Source organism: Brienomyrus brachyistius, chromosome 10, assembly GCF_023856365.1.
Source record: "Brienomyrus brachyistius isolate T26 chromosome 10, BBRACH_0.4, whole genome shotgun sequence".
NCBI lineage: Eukaryota > Metazoa > Chordata > Actinopteri > Osteoglossiformes > Mormyridae > Brienomyrus > Brienomyrus brachyistius.
Window position 1 is genome coordinate 27,172,355 of NC_064542.1, and position 17,153 is coordinate 27,189,507.

Below are 17,153 nucleotides of genomic sequence, written 5' to 3' on the forward strand. Positions count from 1 at the left end.
TCCAACAATTCAGATTATCTTCTATGGGTGGCAGGGTGTTCAGTGTGACAGCACCTACACTATGGAACACACTTCCTGACAGTCTGCGAGAGATACAGTCACTTACCATTTTCAAGCTTCAGTTAAAAACTCATTTATTACACGAATGCTACAATGTAACTGCTACTGCCTAACCCTCCTGTTGTTGTTCTGTTGTTATTGTCGCTGCTGCCTTTGCATCGTTTTCCATATCATTGTCTGCATTGTAAAGCGTCCTTGAGTGTGAGAAAGGCGCTATAAAAATAACTCATTATTATTATTATGAAATATCATCAGTAGGTGAACTTTGCAATGAGGGGGGGAACATGCCGTAATATGTTTACACAAACATGGCCGATGCGTGCCGTGATAAACTCCGCCCCCACCCCGGCTACTCAGACTCTTCTCCCTCCTTCCGTCTGGAAGTTTCTGTAATCAACTGATAATAAACTGTACCTCCCCCCCCCCACACACACTGTATATGACCTTCAAACTACAGTACACTGCTATTGTTTAGTTGACACTGTATAATGTCTTGTCCTGTAATGTTGCAATGCTGCTCTCTCTCTTTCTCTCTCTCTCTCTTTCTCTCTCTCTCTCTTTGATCTCCTTGCACTCTGTATATGTCTGAAATGGCAAGAAACCTAATTGACTTGATGTGACTTGCAAAACCCATTTGTGGGTTGAAAAAAATGCATCATGCCCTGGGATTTATCACGTATGCAGTGCACTGCCGTTTCCTGTAGGCGGTTCCATGTTTCCTGTTTAAAATTCCCACAAACAATATTGGTTTTGGCAAACAACTGGGTGAGCTCTAAGGAAGGGATGACTTGCTCAGCTAATGAAATTAAATGAAAAGAATGTACATGAAATGACGCAAAATCTAATGAGGCTTTATTTGCCGTTTGTACGAGCATGAGCAAGTACGTAGGAACTTGTTTTAGTTTCGCCTGTCGCACCTCGCTTTCCTGTGTGACATACAAACACATGCAGGTAAGAGTGAAGCTGGAGTTTCAGAGCCCAGAGACAGATGTATGGGGGCAGGAAGTGAAACGGCCATAAGTCACAAGTGAGTGGAAAAGCTAATAACAGACGGGGCTTCCGGTTCAATGTGAAAAAGTGAACTGAGCCAGACATGTGTAACGTATAGTGGCTTTCAGAATCACACCCAGCCAAGCTGAAATATGCGCCTATTTATCATCACTTCATGTGATATGTATGTGCTCCAGAGAGCTTTAGGTTTCTGCTATTTTTAAGGTAGGCAGGAAGTTTATTATCTAATTATCTCAGTCTTGCATTAAAGTGTTTTACTTCGTCTTTAAACAAGAGCATGGATGCCTGAAATGTAACCACAGCTGAATGCAGGGCATTCGACTGCGTATTTTCACACATGACCGGGCAGCACCACGACCGGCACCATGTTGCAGGAACTCCTTTACTCAACTGCTAATAATGGTGTTACGGGTGGAGCATGACAAAGGAGGGAAAGCAAGAACGAACCATGGGGTAGCTCCAACTAATGGGTTTATTAACAAAGCAAAACATAAATGGGGGGAACCGTGAAGAGTCAAAAACGACAGGAAAAAAAAGAACTAACTAAACATTATGCAACTAGAGAACAAAGGAACAGTATTGAGCAAGACTGGAAACTAACCACAGCTACAAACATCCAGTAACAAGTACAACGACTTACTGAAGAACTGACCTAAGGCAGGTACTTAAATATATAGATAACAAGTACAATTAAGGGATACAAGAAGTAAAAACACCAAGCGCAACTAAAACAAGTGCAACTGAACATAATAGAACAAAAAAGCAGGGGGCAAACACAAGGGACTGTAACAGAAACACATAAAACGCATGGTAAACCAAGAGAACACAAAATAACAAACATTAAATAACAATTACACACAACCGAAAGGGAAGTCTGGATGATGGCTGACCGCTCAACCCCAAACAGCAGCCTGGGGAGTAGGGAAACACACTAGGGACTGAGTGGCTACAGGACAGAGGGTGGATCATGATGGCCAGTGACACCAAATGGGGACAAGACACCTGGGACAAGGTCAAACAGGCATCGATCCTGACAAATGGTAAGTAGAGTTAGGACCTGATTTAGAAAAAAAACCACTATACTGTAGATGAACAGTTCCTAAGTCAAATATCCTGTTCTAACTTAAGATAGCAAAAGTGTATTATATTATACAAACCTCCTAACACCCCAAAATCTCAAATGAACTGTCTTAACTTTAAGGTCACCATTAAACTGTTCTACGTTTCACTGGCCTCCACAGATTGGCTGTGCGGTCGGACTGTGCAAGAGGTTGTATGAATTAGCCACAGGGTGCCATTTATTGTACCCGTACCATTCATTCTACTAATTCTCGCACACACCGCCCATTGTTACGTGCCGTAAGTACTTTGGGAAGGTGTACAGGACACTTCAGTCTTCTGCCCCATGTTCCACTCGCTCCACTCACCTGCTGCAGCATCAGTCCGCCTCCGGATTCACAACCTCGCCTCTTCCACCCTCTGACCCTGTGTTCCAGTCGACGAGGATAAAGCCTGCTGATCACATTTACCTCGAGCTCTTACTTTTGCTTCTGCTCTTGCTGTGTTGGTTTGCTTTTCTTCTCATTGACTTCTGTTTATTACTCTTTTGCTTCCTCGGTTTCTGACTTCTGCTTCTACCCTTTTGTACCGTTGCCTTCGGTTTATTTGTCTTCTGGTTTTGTACTCTCGCTTAGCTCCTGACTGCTCTCTTTGCTCGCCCCTTCGGATACCTTGTTTTTTTCGGACTGTGTGTTACTACACTATGTGTGTTACTGTAGATGCGTAAGGAGTGGCTGCCCTTTTTGTTCATGCGAACGTGGTGTTTACTGTTGTTTTGGTTAGGGAGTTAGATTTAGTCTTTGTCATTTCGTTTCCTCTTGTTTTCGTTACATTTAGAGTTAGCTTAATTTGGTACGTGTTGGCTGTTGTTTTGCCCTGGGTCACTCCCGAAGTTTGTTGCACCTCATGTTTGTAAACGTGTTTGTGGATAAATATAAAATCCTCAACCCTAGAATGGAGATTGTAACAGAAATTGGGGGCTCGTCTGGGATTTGAACCCAGGGATCGTAACACCACCATGCCGGTCACCCGGACTACCCGCACCACGCACAGTGGACCCACACACACACCACCCTTTACAACACTTAACATTAAAAGCAATACATGTCATTACTTTACAATGCAATGACAACACATGACCATGTCTACACAAAGCTGTTCACATTAATTACAGGGCAGGCACTGGTTCAACACAGCATGCTATATGTATATAGATAAATTAGAGACATTTTTAAACTTTTGATTGCATTCACAGATCTTTGTGAGAAGCTGAAAAATGGTCCCCACCATGTCAAAATAACAAGTTTTTATTACATTGTGGGGACCACTGGGTAATATAAACATAATCCACACACATATTCATTGAAAAAAATAATGGACAACAGCTTAGCCCATTAAGCCACACGCTGCCCCAATATATATATATATATATATATATATATATATATATATATATATATATATATATATATATATATATATATATATATATATATATATATATTGTCATGTCCTGTCCTGCCTGACCCTCTAAACAAGCCACGCCTGGTGCTTGTGTTTTACCTCTCATTTCTGGCCTTCTCTGATTCGCTCCAGCTGCCTCTCCTTGTGCTCCCTTGTTAGTTCTGTATTTAAGTGCTTCCCAGCTTTGTGATCCCCTGTTCCATCTTTGACATTGCATAATCCTTGCTCAACATAAAATTTCAAAAGAGAGGAGGTCATTCAGCCCATCAAGCTTGCTTGGAGGGAATTAAACTAATAATTTAAAGTTGGCAGGATCTTGTCGAGTTCAAATTTGAAGGAATCTTGGGGTTTATCTTGCACTGCCCCTTCAGACACACTATTCCATACTCTAATTACACGCTGTGAGAAGCAGTCCTTTCTCAGACCCAAACCAAACTGCTCCCCCATTAATCACTGGAATGCGGAAGGAAACCGGGACGAGCAGAGGAAAGACGAAATATGTCCAAGAAAAAACTAGGAAAGGTGCAGTGTGGCTGCTGTGATAAGAGGCCTGCAAATAAAGAGAAGGGTGACAGTAACTGGTTTCCCTTGTCCTGATCCAGAAACCAGGTTCGTTCCTAATGATTTAATTACTCCACTCCTGTCTCCAAATGAATCACTTTCTCTTTTCTCCTGTGGCTCAGCTCAGTGTCAGTCCCCACCAATCACAGTGCCACAAATAGTTATGGGGGAGGGCCGGTATAAAACCAGGTGGGCCAGTCCCACAGAAATTCAGTTGGTGACAAAATCGCACTAGACACACAAAATCCCAGTACAGACACACAAAATCACAGTACGTGTTTTTATCAACCGTAGCATTAGCAAAACCATGTGGAGAAAAATAAAGAAAAATGTATTTGTCTCTCACCAGCACATTTCCTCTGCTTGATTTAATCACGCACACACATACCTGTGAGACACAATCGTACCTGTGAGACACAATCGTACCTTTGAGGCACAAATAAAAATTAGTGTAAAAATTAGTGGGTTTGAATTCCTTCTATGTGTAAATCCAATCTGGTTCCACCTGGGCCACACGTGCCGTCACTGGAGGTCCCCAGGGCAGGTCCCCACGTCACTGTGTTTTACGTGTGCAGGGAGTTCAGTCACGTGTCACTCATTGGTGTGTCCGGTGTGATCCAAGTTACTGTGTGTCGAGGGTTTAAGGAAGCGGGGGCTGCAGTTTTCTGCCTGGAATGCGGGGCGCTGAAACCATGTCGACTTTCCTGGAAATGCTACGGGGGGGTGGGGGGGGGGGTGGCTAATGATTCACAGAACTCAAACATCATTGATGAGGTTTATTGTTAAAAGCTGCACAAAGGAAAACAAAAGACAAAAACATTGCAGGGACCTGTGTGTGTGTGTGTGTGTGAGGGGGTACACCTATCCTTATGGGGACACAATGTCCCCATAACGTGATAAATATCTGTTTTCTTTCCAGGAAACCGGTCCCCATAAGGGAAAATTCTATTTTATAAAAATCGGTGACTGCTATGAAAAAGTTAAAAATCCAAAAACTCTTGTATTTTGCTTGCTTACTTATGGTTATGGTTAGGGCTGGATGGGGGTTAGGGTTGTCATAGTTAGCATTTTTCCCATAGAAGTGAATGAGCGGGGCCCCATAATGATAGGTATACCCTACATGTGTGTGTGTGTGTGTGTGTGTGTGTGTGTGTGTGTGTGTGTGTCTCATGGTATCAGTGCTCCCTGATTGGCAACAGAGAAACAGAGAGAGATGAATGCAGCTGGAATAAGCATCAATGGGCAAAACAGTCTGACTGTTACATGTTTTTAATGGACAAAGGAACGGAAAATATGACTAGGAATGACCTCTTAGGAGCAAACGGATCAGTCTGCCCATGTAATGTAAGAAAGAAATATAAAATATCCAGACGAAAATGAGGAATCTACATTTCTAAGATGCTATTTTAATAAAAAGCTGATTAATATATGAGTGAGACACTTGTTTACATTTGCATGGCTTCCACATTGGGTTTATGGATTTCTGCATTACAAGGCGCCACTTGTGTGGGAACAGGGCAGTCTGGGTCCTGCCCTTTATGACACGACCTGCTGGGTGATGACAGTGGTGGTCCCTCCCCTTTGGGCCTGTCTCTTCACCTCCCGGGACATTTGGCACCACACGCAGGGATAGCAGAAGCAGAGCATGCAGCAGTCATCGCAGAATGAGCCCTGAGGGGAAGAAGAAGCACCATTAGATCCACCATCAAAGCCAGCAAACCCTTTACCTAACCAGAGAGACCGGGCCGTCCAATCAGCTACAGGAAGCCGGAAGAAAACCAGGCTAATTGTCAGGTTAGCCGATGTTTAAAAAGTGATCATAGATCTTGATAGATCAGCAGCCACCCTCATGACCTCCTTCATCTTGGTAAGAAGCTCCACCGCAGGAGCCCCCCCTCCCCCCCCCCCCCGCCCCCCCGCCCCCCCCTCCCCCCCCCCCCTCCCCCGCCCCCCCGCCCCCCCTTTCCGACAAGCTTCACTGCCAACGCCTGCACACCCACAGCACGAACTGTCCAAGATAAAGTGAAATTGGATCTGTGTGCTATTTATTGGGGGGGGTGGGCAGGTGGGGGACATTCTTTCCAATCCTGTCATTCCTGTGTTTTTTGAAGTCCTGGTACAGACCATGATAAAAACAGGGATACGTTCCCTGCGCTCGCAATAAAGAACATTTACAGGAAACCCCACCCTCCAGTTCTGCAGCTAAAATAATGTCGGTCTTCCTGCAAAACCATCATCTTCCCATCCTAGAATTGTGAAATGACTTCCGTTTTTTTTTCCATGTGAACATGTTAAAAAAGCAACGAAATCAGCAGCTTTCAGGGTCGCCTTCGTTACAGCCCTCTCTTACTCCCCATGAGTAAACCTGGATACATTTAGTTCCTGTAAACCATTGGCTTTGTGAGAACCTTCATGCCTGCTGGGTTTTAGGTATGAATTACTCCCCCCCAACTTCCCCCTGTGTGGGAGAAGTTTTCCTCCTATACTCTAAGTGCTTTTTCCCACCGACCAAAATTAATGGTTAAGCAAACTGGCATCTCTAAATTGCCCACAGTTTGTAATTGTGTGCATATGTGGTCACCCTGCAATGGTCTGTTATCCTGCTCCAGCTGTCCTCTGCTCTGCACTTCCTAAGCTTGACTTGGAGGGAGCTCTACCTCAACGGACTCCACTGGAGGACCCAAGGCTTCACTGCAACTCCCACTCACCCTGGACGTCACCTATTCACCTCCCCACCATCTGGCAGACCCTACCGTGCCATGCAGATACCAGCTTCGAGGCTGAAGAGCCGGAGCCAGACTCCAGGACTGTTAATGCTCGCCACTTTATATCCATACGATGCCACCCTACTTATTACCAAAGATACCAGGCTTGTGTTATTTATGCTCTTTTTCCGTAAATGTCCTTTGACTTGCCTTTGTTGTTTACTGATGCTGCTTTAGGAGGTGAACTGAGCAGTATTTCACTGTATGTACATTGTGCAATGACAATAAAGAATTCTGAGGTTAGTCTCCAGGCTGCCCCCCCCCGACCCAGTCCTGGATAAGTGGGTATTGGAGATGGATGGATATTTCAGTACCTAAACCCACTTTCTGGTGAAACTAGATACAACTCGGTACATCTGCAGGGAATTATATCCTCCCCCCCTTACATGGATGCCGTAGCGTTCCCTCATTGATTGGCGGAGAAGGCAGGACACCACCATGCAGAATGGGTCCAGAACAGGCAGGAGACAGCACCAGCCGTACTGAGAAGCCGTCTGGCACTGCATGCAAGGAAAGCACCAAGTTCCACAGCAACCTGTGAAAGAAGAGAAAAAGTGTGGTAAACAGCAAGTGCGATAAACACTGACGGTGGTGCGCTGGTTTACATAGGTGTAAAAATATGATCAAGTAAACATGCTAACCCACATCTGTAACTACAACAAAATAAAATATAAGTAAAATATATAACTGTGACATCCTCAGATTTTACAGGAGAAGATTTCAGCTTTTGTCCAAAAGTGGGTAACACGTTCAGGCATGTTAGTGATCAGTAATGAACTATGTCGTTGTGACATTAGACCAGGGGCTGTATATTTCTGGCGCTCATGTGAAGAGATGGGCGGAGCTATCCACCCATTATCACTTGATGGTGAGTCGTATTGGGCAGGGAGGCGGGCAGATGGATCACGATGGTCAATATAAGAAGGGAATGTCTGCCTGAAGCTTCTGTGTAGGCCACTGAGTCTGAATGAGCTCATGTCCAAAATCTTAGTTGCTGTAGTGGCTGCAAAGAGTGTCCACCCAGGATGCAGCTGGTGACCATCGTGGCAGTAGCCGTAGGACCTAGTGGTGGGCACCTGTGGAGAGGAAAGCTGCCACTCACCACAGTCTGCAACGGTACAGACATGAAAGTCGACAGCTTTCCCGACAGAGGCACTCGTGGTTATACACCTATAATACACATATTCGTTTACACTATTTACGGATAACACCGTGCAGTGCAAAGCATGCTGGCAAATTGCATAATCGGTCCTGCTGACCAACTTTGTGACATCAGCCGTCCCTGGCGACACCCAAGTCCACCACAAAGTTTCGCAGACGGAAGCTGACAGTGCTATGTGCTGCAGTCTCCGGGGCCTGATGTCCCTCCCTCTCCCAGAGTGCCCTCATCCACAGACACTGCAGGAGGTCTGGCCAAGGGACGATAAGGGGGTCAGTCTATCCCTGTGGAGGATGACAGCCTTTCATGGCTTGGGCAGCTGGAGGTGACAGACAACATCAGAGAGGTACTTAAGATTCTCCTCCGGTTCCCTCCAGTGACTATCCAGTTTGGAAGATTCTCCCTTCCTATGGATGGGGCAATATATCCAAACTGGGTCCCTGATACTGAAATCAGGCACATCGTAGCTGCACTTCTCCTGGGATGTCACTGTGCCTTGGTGTCGCTGGGCCAGCTTGTGCATGATCCTCAGATGCTCCCAGAGGCTGGTACTCCATTCCCTGCTCCTTTGGTACCTTTGGCTCTGGGGCAGGTCCACCGGTGTGTGCAGCTCCCATCCTAACATCAGCACAGCCAGTGTGTGCACTGAATGCTCTACTGCACTGCTGCTCAGTATGTACACAGGGGCAGTCCCAGTCGGCAGGTGACAGTACCAGTCGGCAGGAGGCAGTCCCAGTCGGCAGGTGGCAGGCCCAGTCGGCAGGAGGCAGTCCCAGTCGGCAGGTGGCAGTCCCAGTCAGCAGGAGGCAGTCCCAGTAGGCAGGAGGCAGGCCCAGTCGGCAGGTGGCAGTCCCAGTCGGCAGGAGGCAGTCCCAGTCGGCAGGTGGCAGGCCCAGTCGGCAGGAGGCAGTCCCAGTCGGCAGTCCCAGTAGGCAGGAGGCAGTCCCAGTCGGCAGGAGGCAGTCCCAGTCGGCAGGAGGCAGTCCCAGTCGGCAGGAGGCAGGCCCAGTCGGCAGGTGGCAGGCCCAGTAGGCAGGAGGCAGGCCCAGTCGGCAGGTGGCAGGCCCAGTTGGCAGGAGGCAGCCCCAGTCGGCAGTCCCAGTAGGCAGGAGGCAGTCCCAGTCGGCAGGTGGCAGTCCCAGTCGGCAGGAGGCAGTCCCAGTCGGCAGGCCCAGACGACAGGAGGCAGTCCCAGTCGGCAGGAGGCAGTCCCAGTCGGCAGATGGCAGTCCCAGTCAGCAGGAAGCAGTCCCAGTCAGCAGTCCCAGTCGGCAGGTGGCAGGCCCAGACGGCAGGAGGCAGTCCCAGTCGGCAGGAGGCAGTCCCAGTCGGCAGGTGGAAGTCCCAGTCTCACTAGTGTTTGGTGACTAGGATGGCAAGCTGATGGTGAGCGTGTGATTAAATCACTCCAAGCACTCTTGAAAGTGACCAAGGCATCGATCAGAAGTGCCATAGATCCTGACCACAGTGTACAACAACAAATATTCTTCCTCTACTCTTTTGTCGATGAGTAGATCTGTGGAAGTCGGAGCTGCCTCCTGCTGGGAAAACCTAATTAATTACCTTGCACATGCCTGGTAGATGCACACAGATGGACAAGGTTTCCTCCAGATATAAAAATCTCAGCTACACATGCACCGACTGCATTCGTCTAATAATCGGCCTTGAATTGGCCTTAACGCTGACTTCCCAGGGGTCCCCGTTTGTCAGCTACTGTTGTCTCTTCTCTGCTCTTCTGAAGCGCGGGAATGTCGAAGTCATCGGATTATATCGGCGACTTCATCGTGGACTTGGCATCCCACTTCTGACACCAATGTAGGGCGTGTGTACTATACTGTTAAAGGACAAGACCCCGCGTTTAGAAAGGGAGCCGTACAGGGAAGTCAACAATTTACCCAACAGAAGATCTTGTGGGTTCGCACTGACAAAACCATGCCTATTGGATGTCACTTTAAATATAAAGTAGAGAGTGACATCATCATTCAATTCAGTGCATGACGGGAGGAACATGAGGAAATGAATTTTCCAGAAGAGCAAGGCTTAATCTCAATATGCGTACTTGACCATAATGTTGCTCTTGTGTACCTGTTTTACATACAGTGCATCCTCCATTGCTGAAGCCAAATTCCGATAGTGAGATCTCCAGATCAGAGGACAGTAAAAATCCTGGATGTTGGTCTTGTTCGGGCCCAAAAGTTAAGTAGGATTCGGGTGCATCCTTGTCAAATGAGAATAATCCCATGATCCATTGCGAGCTCTCACAGAAGAGGAGGATGAAGATGCAAACTGCAACTGTACTACCTTAACGGGAGCTGTTCTTCTGTCAGACATTCTGTCAGGATTTTCCTGCTGTTCTTCACTTTTTTGGCTGGTGATACTGCTGAACTGAAATAGTTAACACCACCGTATAGCGTTTTTATGGAGTTCAAGAAATAAATATGAATATTTTAAGTGTAAACTTTATTTGTGGGGAAAAGCATAATCATACCAGGAACAGGGAATCATACTGCTCATTTGGATTATGTGACATTTATTATGCAGTACGGCTCATGAATAGTACGACTGGGGTAATTAACTTGGCCTACAGCATACGGCGATGCAGCAAGACCAGTACACATCTGTCTCAATCCACTATTGACGCGGTATTTCTCCTCGTGTTCTTGCGAGATCGTTCTTGGATGGCAAGGTTCCAAAACCAGTCTTGCCAAGACCACAAGTACGATCTTTACGTATTGAGATTCACCGCAACAAATTTTAAGTACAAATTACTGACAAGATTCAGTAACATTCCATAAGCGCTCTAATTTACATCTTTAAGGCCTGGTGTAACGTTAGGCCTGGTGTGAAATTATGAAACGGGCAAATTTTAGCGATGGCACATACAGACTCATGTGATTTATCATAAGGAACATAAACACACTTTGACTACTCATTTGAATTTAAAAAAATATATATATACCTCAACAGCAGGAAACAGGCCAACGTTCCTGCTGAATTCCTGCTTTAAAAAGCTCGGTATTGTTGATATTTTGCTATCACCTGTTGAGTGGCACTCATGCGTGCACAGAAGGCGGTGGCTATTCGCACGCTGCCAGACTTACATGTTCCCATATCGGAGAAGCAGTCGCACATCCCTGTGCTCCAGGCACCAGAGCTCTGTGCACTGGTGACAGTGGTGATCTGCTGTGTCACTGGCATGGTTATTGGATACTGCAGATAGCGAAAGATAAAAAAAAAAAAGATAAGTGTGGAGATTATTGGAGAAGAAGTATTAACGAGAAGTGAACATATAACCAGTCACCAGTTTAAGATAAAATCGACGCCAAACACCAACGCAAAACTTGCCCCACAACCCCCCCCCCCCCCCCCTTTGCTGGGTGAAGTAAGTTCAGGCAGCTACGTTTAAACAGATCAAAACTAGTTGAGCTGAAAGAGGTCCGTGAAGATGGAGACTGACTATTTTATTACTAGCTGTTTGTTTTTTTTTCCCCAGTGAACTGATAATGCATTTGCTCTATTTGACCCGTCCAGTACGGAGTAGATAGAACACATTTTTTCCGTGCGTAGAACAAACAGGAATTTGTGACTTCAGGCAGAAAAATCCACAACAATAAAAGACACAATACGCCAAAATAGACGTAATATAACAAAGTGCAAGGATAACTGGCAGTTAAAGGTTCACGATATAATTTAATGCAAAATGTGCTACCGCGATTTTGACGAGTTTTATTATGTCTTACTTTTTATTCTATTGTCCTTATTGTCTTCTACACAGAGGCGTGCCTAGGAATTCTGGGTCAGTTTTATGTAGAATTGTACGTATTCGAAAGCTCCGGCCAAGTACTGTGCCCTCGAACCCGACAGGGGATCCACGCCGCTCCGATGCCCCAACTTCCACGGCCAGTCACGCATACAGTGTACATGAATTTTAGTTAGACCATGACAAATCTCCGAACACCAGCTCGGCAACTACGAATAAAATGTATTTATCGACAAAAAGAGAAGAGAACGTAGAAAGTATAATAACTGGAAATAATAAAGCTGTAACGGAATTTTGCTTCCGCTTTCATAAACAAATTGGTGCATTATTCATATTTTCATCCTATAAAAATGAGAGCGATTACTCCGAATGAATGCTTTATGCTCATATTGAAATGCATTCGAATGCACTGAAATGAATCTGTATATGGTTTTTACAAATAGGTGCGTACTTTACCTTCTTCGCCGATATCCCCAAGTTGTCACTCACTTCGTACACCAGCTTGTGTGCGTTTGTCTCTGGCCGATCGCGGGGTGGAGCGGAGAAAAATAACTGGCTAGTCAAGTCCAGCCACACCTGCGTGGGTCGAATTACCCAAAAAGACAGGGGCTCTCTTTAAAGCTTCCCCTGAGACATTTTATTTGATTTTGTTTATTTATCTATTTTATTATTATTATTTATTTTATTATTATTATTTTTTTTTTTTGGGGGGGGGGGGGTGCTCTAAAAATTGTCCACTTTTGTGGTATACGTTATTTTCTTGTGGTATAGGTTATAGTTTATTTTCTGTATATTACGTTTCCTGAAATTAAAATATATATATTTTGTTCCTATATGAAATGATACGGACGATATTAACCGACTGAAATAGTTGTAGTAGAATGTTTTTCGCAGTAACCTTGTTATTGTGTGCACATACTTGTGAAGTCGTGGTCCACATAGTGAAACATGGCTCCCGTAAAGCCATCGTGTAATTCAAACCATACGCACTTGCATGTATACTGTGAAATCGATGGAATAAATTAATAACTATCTAAGGATTTTATATTGGACCGGAGTATATTAAAAGAACTACGATTCCAATGTGTACGTAAGTATTATCTTTAAGTGCAAAAAATCCGGTACCAGAAAGTATACAGTAAAACGACACAGGCTCGCGTAAATTTAAGATTAATACATTGCGTGTCTTGCAAATTTTCAATACATTAAATCGCCTCTGGATTTGACACGTAAGCATACGGTATGTGTACTTCCCGCGACTCCCCCATTGGCACCGCGCCACTTTTCTTTTCACGGAACGAAGTCATTTAACTTTCGATTTTGGAAAAACATGCAACAGTCAGAGGAAGCATTGAATTTCTCAAGCCCACAAAAAACCCACAAAAATAAAGGAGTCACAAGGGGATTGAAACACACCAGAATAAGAAGAAACAAATTATTAAAAGAAACACAAACTAGGAAAACACTAGGAGCTGAAATACAATGACTGAGAAACAGGAAAAAGGGATGCAAAAATAGACACTGAGAAGTCAGAACAAGAAGACAGAGGTGGAATAACTTATAGGAGCAAGAAGTACAGAACATTACCAAAGTGTTACCAAATTGTAGGTGTGAATGTCCTGCAATGGGCTTGGGCCCACAGGCTTCGACCAATCCCCAAATACTTACAGAAGATGCATGTTTCGATCATTTTAATACTTATTTTATTAGTTTGTTTAATTTAGTTTAATCCTTCTATCTCGTGTTTTACACAGTCTAAAGTATAGGCAATGTAATTTCACTGCTGGTGTGGCAGTGCCTTCATGCATGTGGCAAATGAACATCCTGAATCTTGAAAAGTGATCATTGTTCACTGGATAATATGATACATGCAGTGTGGGGGCATACAGAGGCTTTCTGCATTTCACAGGGACTGTTTTCCAGCCCACATGCCCGGGGTGGTGCCCAGATGATGCCCGGGGTGGTGCCTGGATGGTGCCCGGATGATGCCCGGGGTGATGCCCGGATGGTGCCTGGATGATGCTTGGGATGGTGCTCAGATGGTGCCTGGATGGTGCCCGGATGATGCCCGAGGTGGTGCCCGGATGGTGCCTGGATGGTGCCCGGATGATGCCCGGGGTGGTGCCTGGATGGTGCCCGGATGATGCTTGGGATGGTGCTCAGATGGTGCCTGGATGGTGCCCGGATGATGCCCGAGGTGGTGCCCGGATGGTGCCTGGATGGTGCCCGGATGATGCCCGGGGTGGTGCCTGGGTGGTGCCTGGATGGTGCCCGGATGATGCTTGGGATGGTGCCTGGATGGTGCCCGGATGATGCCCGAGGTGGTGCCCGGATGGTGCCTGGATGATGCCCGGGTTGGTGCCCGGATGGTGCCCAGATGATGCCCGGGGTGGTGCCTGGATGGTGCCTGGATGGTGCCCGGATGATGCCCGGGGTGGTGCCCGGATGATGCCCGGGGTGGTGCCTGGATGGTGCCCGGATGATGCCCGGATGATGCTTGGGATGGTGCCCGGATGATGCCCGAGGTGGTGCCTAGATGGTGCCCGGATGATGCCCGGATGATGCTTGGGATGGTGCCCGGATGATGCCCGGGGTGGTGCCTGGATGGTGCCCGGATGATGCCTGGATGATGCTTGGGATGGTGCCCGGATGATGCCCGAGGTGGTGCCCGGATGGTGCTGAACAGTCTAGTATTCGATACTTAATACTCGTTTCCCAATACTCGTTACTACTTGGGTTGGCTATGCATACAGTAATAAATGCTGCTACCTATACTGTACCTTAGTCCGTAAGCCTACAGTGCTTAGCAGCGTCGCATTAGTGTGGGTAATTTGAGGCATGATGCTATTGCTGGTTGTAAGAACTGCAATCACGATTGCTTTCTCAAAATTGAGAGCCTACATAAAAAATATGGCTGAATAAAGATTATAAGAAAGAAAAATCTGAATGTTGTGATTTCCATTATGAATATTTATGCAACAGGTCTATTGCCTAATTCTGTTGGCCAGTCAGAAAATGAAATGTCTATCTGTACCACAGTCGGTAGTCATTCAGTTGTTTACTGAATCGTTACTCGCTATTTTCAGTTGGATAGTGGAAACAGGTTTATCGAGTGATTACTCAAGATGGCTGGAGCCTGGAGGCAAGTCTCAGGCTAGACGAAACCCGCTTGCTACCCTTAGCTCCCCCCTTATCAGCATCAGCATCACGTTACATTCAAGGGAAAATGCTTAGTGACAGACCGCTACATTAGCATGATTTGGCGACTTCCGACTTGACTCTGAGTGCATCTCCACCAGCTATTTTGACCTTTTTGCACGGGTGGCTGCATAGCCTACGATTGCTCAGGGACAATGAACTTAAGACATATGTATATTTTCTGCGATGGACGACTAATTACCCCGGCCAGTAAGTGCAGTGACCCAGCCCCCCCCCCCATCAGACTCATATGTGGGCCATACAACATGGCAATAAGCGCAGGCTTCAGATAATGGAAACCAGCTGCAAGTGCATGCCAACCAAAACTGCCGCAAACAACTGACTGCACAGCGAGTGCCGATTGGGCGGTTTGATCAGTCATTTCATTACTGTCAGCAATGAATCCTTCAATGGCTGAATACTCGTAAAGATTCTTTTTTGAGTCACTAGTGATTGCTAGTGACCCTAACCTGTTTCTTGTTGTTCCCAGTTTAAAGTGATTGGCCCATTGTAATGGTTCACACCTGCCTCTTGTTTTACCCTTGTTACCAGGGTATATATGTGCCTGCCTGCGCTTACCCTATTCTTCAGTAGATGATTGTTTGCTTCTCCTCATATGTAGCTCTACTTTTTCTACCTGCCCTTGTTTTGACCCTTGTAGTCCTGTTTGTTACATATCTTCTGAGTTTGGTTTATAAGAGAGTCCCCTTTTGGCTCAAAGCTGCTCTTCCATTATGATATGACAAGAGTTCGGTAAACGGCATAGACACTAAACACACAAAAAAACATGCTACAAAAATTTCCTAAGGAAGCTTAATAACTCTGTGATCCAGTCTGTACGCTTTGAGCTTCACAATGCTGGGAATGATGGCAGTGCAGCTGTTCTGGGTACCACTTGTATCCCAGGCTGAAGCCCACATATTTATGACCTGCCTTAGGGAGAAACCTACCTGAAAGTTCAGGTTCAAAAAGTGCAAATCCAGACTAGTGATGCACCCATTGTATCTTCCTTGGGGAGTGAATGGGGGGTAGCGTGTGGCTCTGTGGGCTAAGCCTGTGTGCCCGTAATCAGAAGGTCGCAGGTTCAAACCCAGCCTCAGCCTGTGGCTCCTTGAGCGAGGCCCTTAACCCCCAACTCCCTGGGCGCTGCTACATCGCAGAGGCGTAAAGACAGTTTCCCTACAGGGATCAATGAAGTATTTATTATTATTAAGCCTCACTTGCTGATACTGATTCTGGCCGATTCAAATTTTCTTAGTTGAATAATTAGCAAATATTTGAATATTTTTAATGCTTCTTTAATGTACTTCACTTTCTGCAAGCAAAATATTTTTAAAAACTCTTTTCAAATAAAAATGACTGATTAAATTGGTCGTTCTGAATGTTTTTGGGGCAGTTCTTTCACTTTTATCAACATTTTGTTCAACATTTTGTTCAACATTTTGTTCAACATTTTGTTCAACATTTTGTTCACGTCGTACACATTGCGAATTATCGTTTTCCTCCCACATTATAAAAAATATGCAAACAACAGGTGTGTCCCATAGGTGTCCTGTCTTAACTGTCACACAAAACTATTAAAAGGGGGGAAGGTGAGGGATGGGGGACACGACCGTGAATGGAAACTTCAGGAGCTACATCCTTCGAAGGACGGGGACTAGGAAGGTACAGACTTTGTAAGCTGTGTTCTTTGAAGATCGACTGGAAAGCTTTGTCAAACAGGACAGTCTGACCTTACCTACTGATCCCACCCCAATGTCTGAGTCACGGAGCTCTTCTCCTTTTGGACACACCCACTTTAGCTCTGTGCGATGAATCTTGGGATTTGCTGGACTACGAAGGATGCATCCGATTTTGCTACCGTCTGCCCGGTAAGCAGCACATCAGCATCCGTACTGATGCCCAGTGTGCCTCTGCTCTCCACCTGCCTGGACGTCCTGGTAGTGAGGCAGACATCAGCTGAGTTCACACCATGGATTTGACAGATTTCAGGCAGGGAAGCTGGTCAGGTTTAACAATTGGTCATAGTGAGGCCAAGCCATCTGTTGTACCGGACCACATGTATTCTACTGTATGTGGTGCAAAAACTTGTCTCATGACGTCCCCATATTTCAGA

The 17,153-nt window shown here is 45.8% G+C and overlaps 1 protein-coding gene and 1 long non-coding RNA gene across 2 annotated transcripts; one reads left to right on the forward strand and one right to left on the reverse strand.

The window, feature by feature from the left end:
• Nucleotides 1–4,917: 4,917 nt before the first annotated feature.
• LOC125750465 (placenta-specific gene 8 protein-like) lies at nt 4,918–12,452 on the reverse strand. The gene is made up of 4 exons (XM_049028297.1): nt 12,296–12,452; nt 11,181–11,289; nt 7,307–7,455; nt 4,918–5,826 (listed from the first exon to the last, which is right to left on the reverse strand). Exons 2-4 carry the CDS (start codon nt 11,275–11,277, stop codon nt 5,692–5,694), a joined length of 381 nt encoding a protein of 126 aa, XP_048884254.1. The 5' UTR covers nt 11,278–11,289; nt 12,296–12,452; the 3' UTR covers nt 4,918–5,691.
• LOC125750467 (uncharacterized) lies at nt 8,831–9,411 on the forward strand. Its single transcript, XR_007400353.1, has 3 exons — nt 8,831–8,922; nt 9,056–9,208; nt 9,375–9,411. It is a non-coding gene; the product is annotated as an uncharacterized LOC125750467 (long non-coding RNA).
• Nucleotides 12,453–17,153: the final 4,701 nt, after the last annotated feature.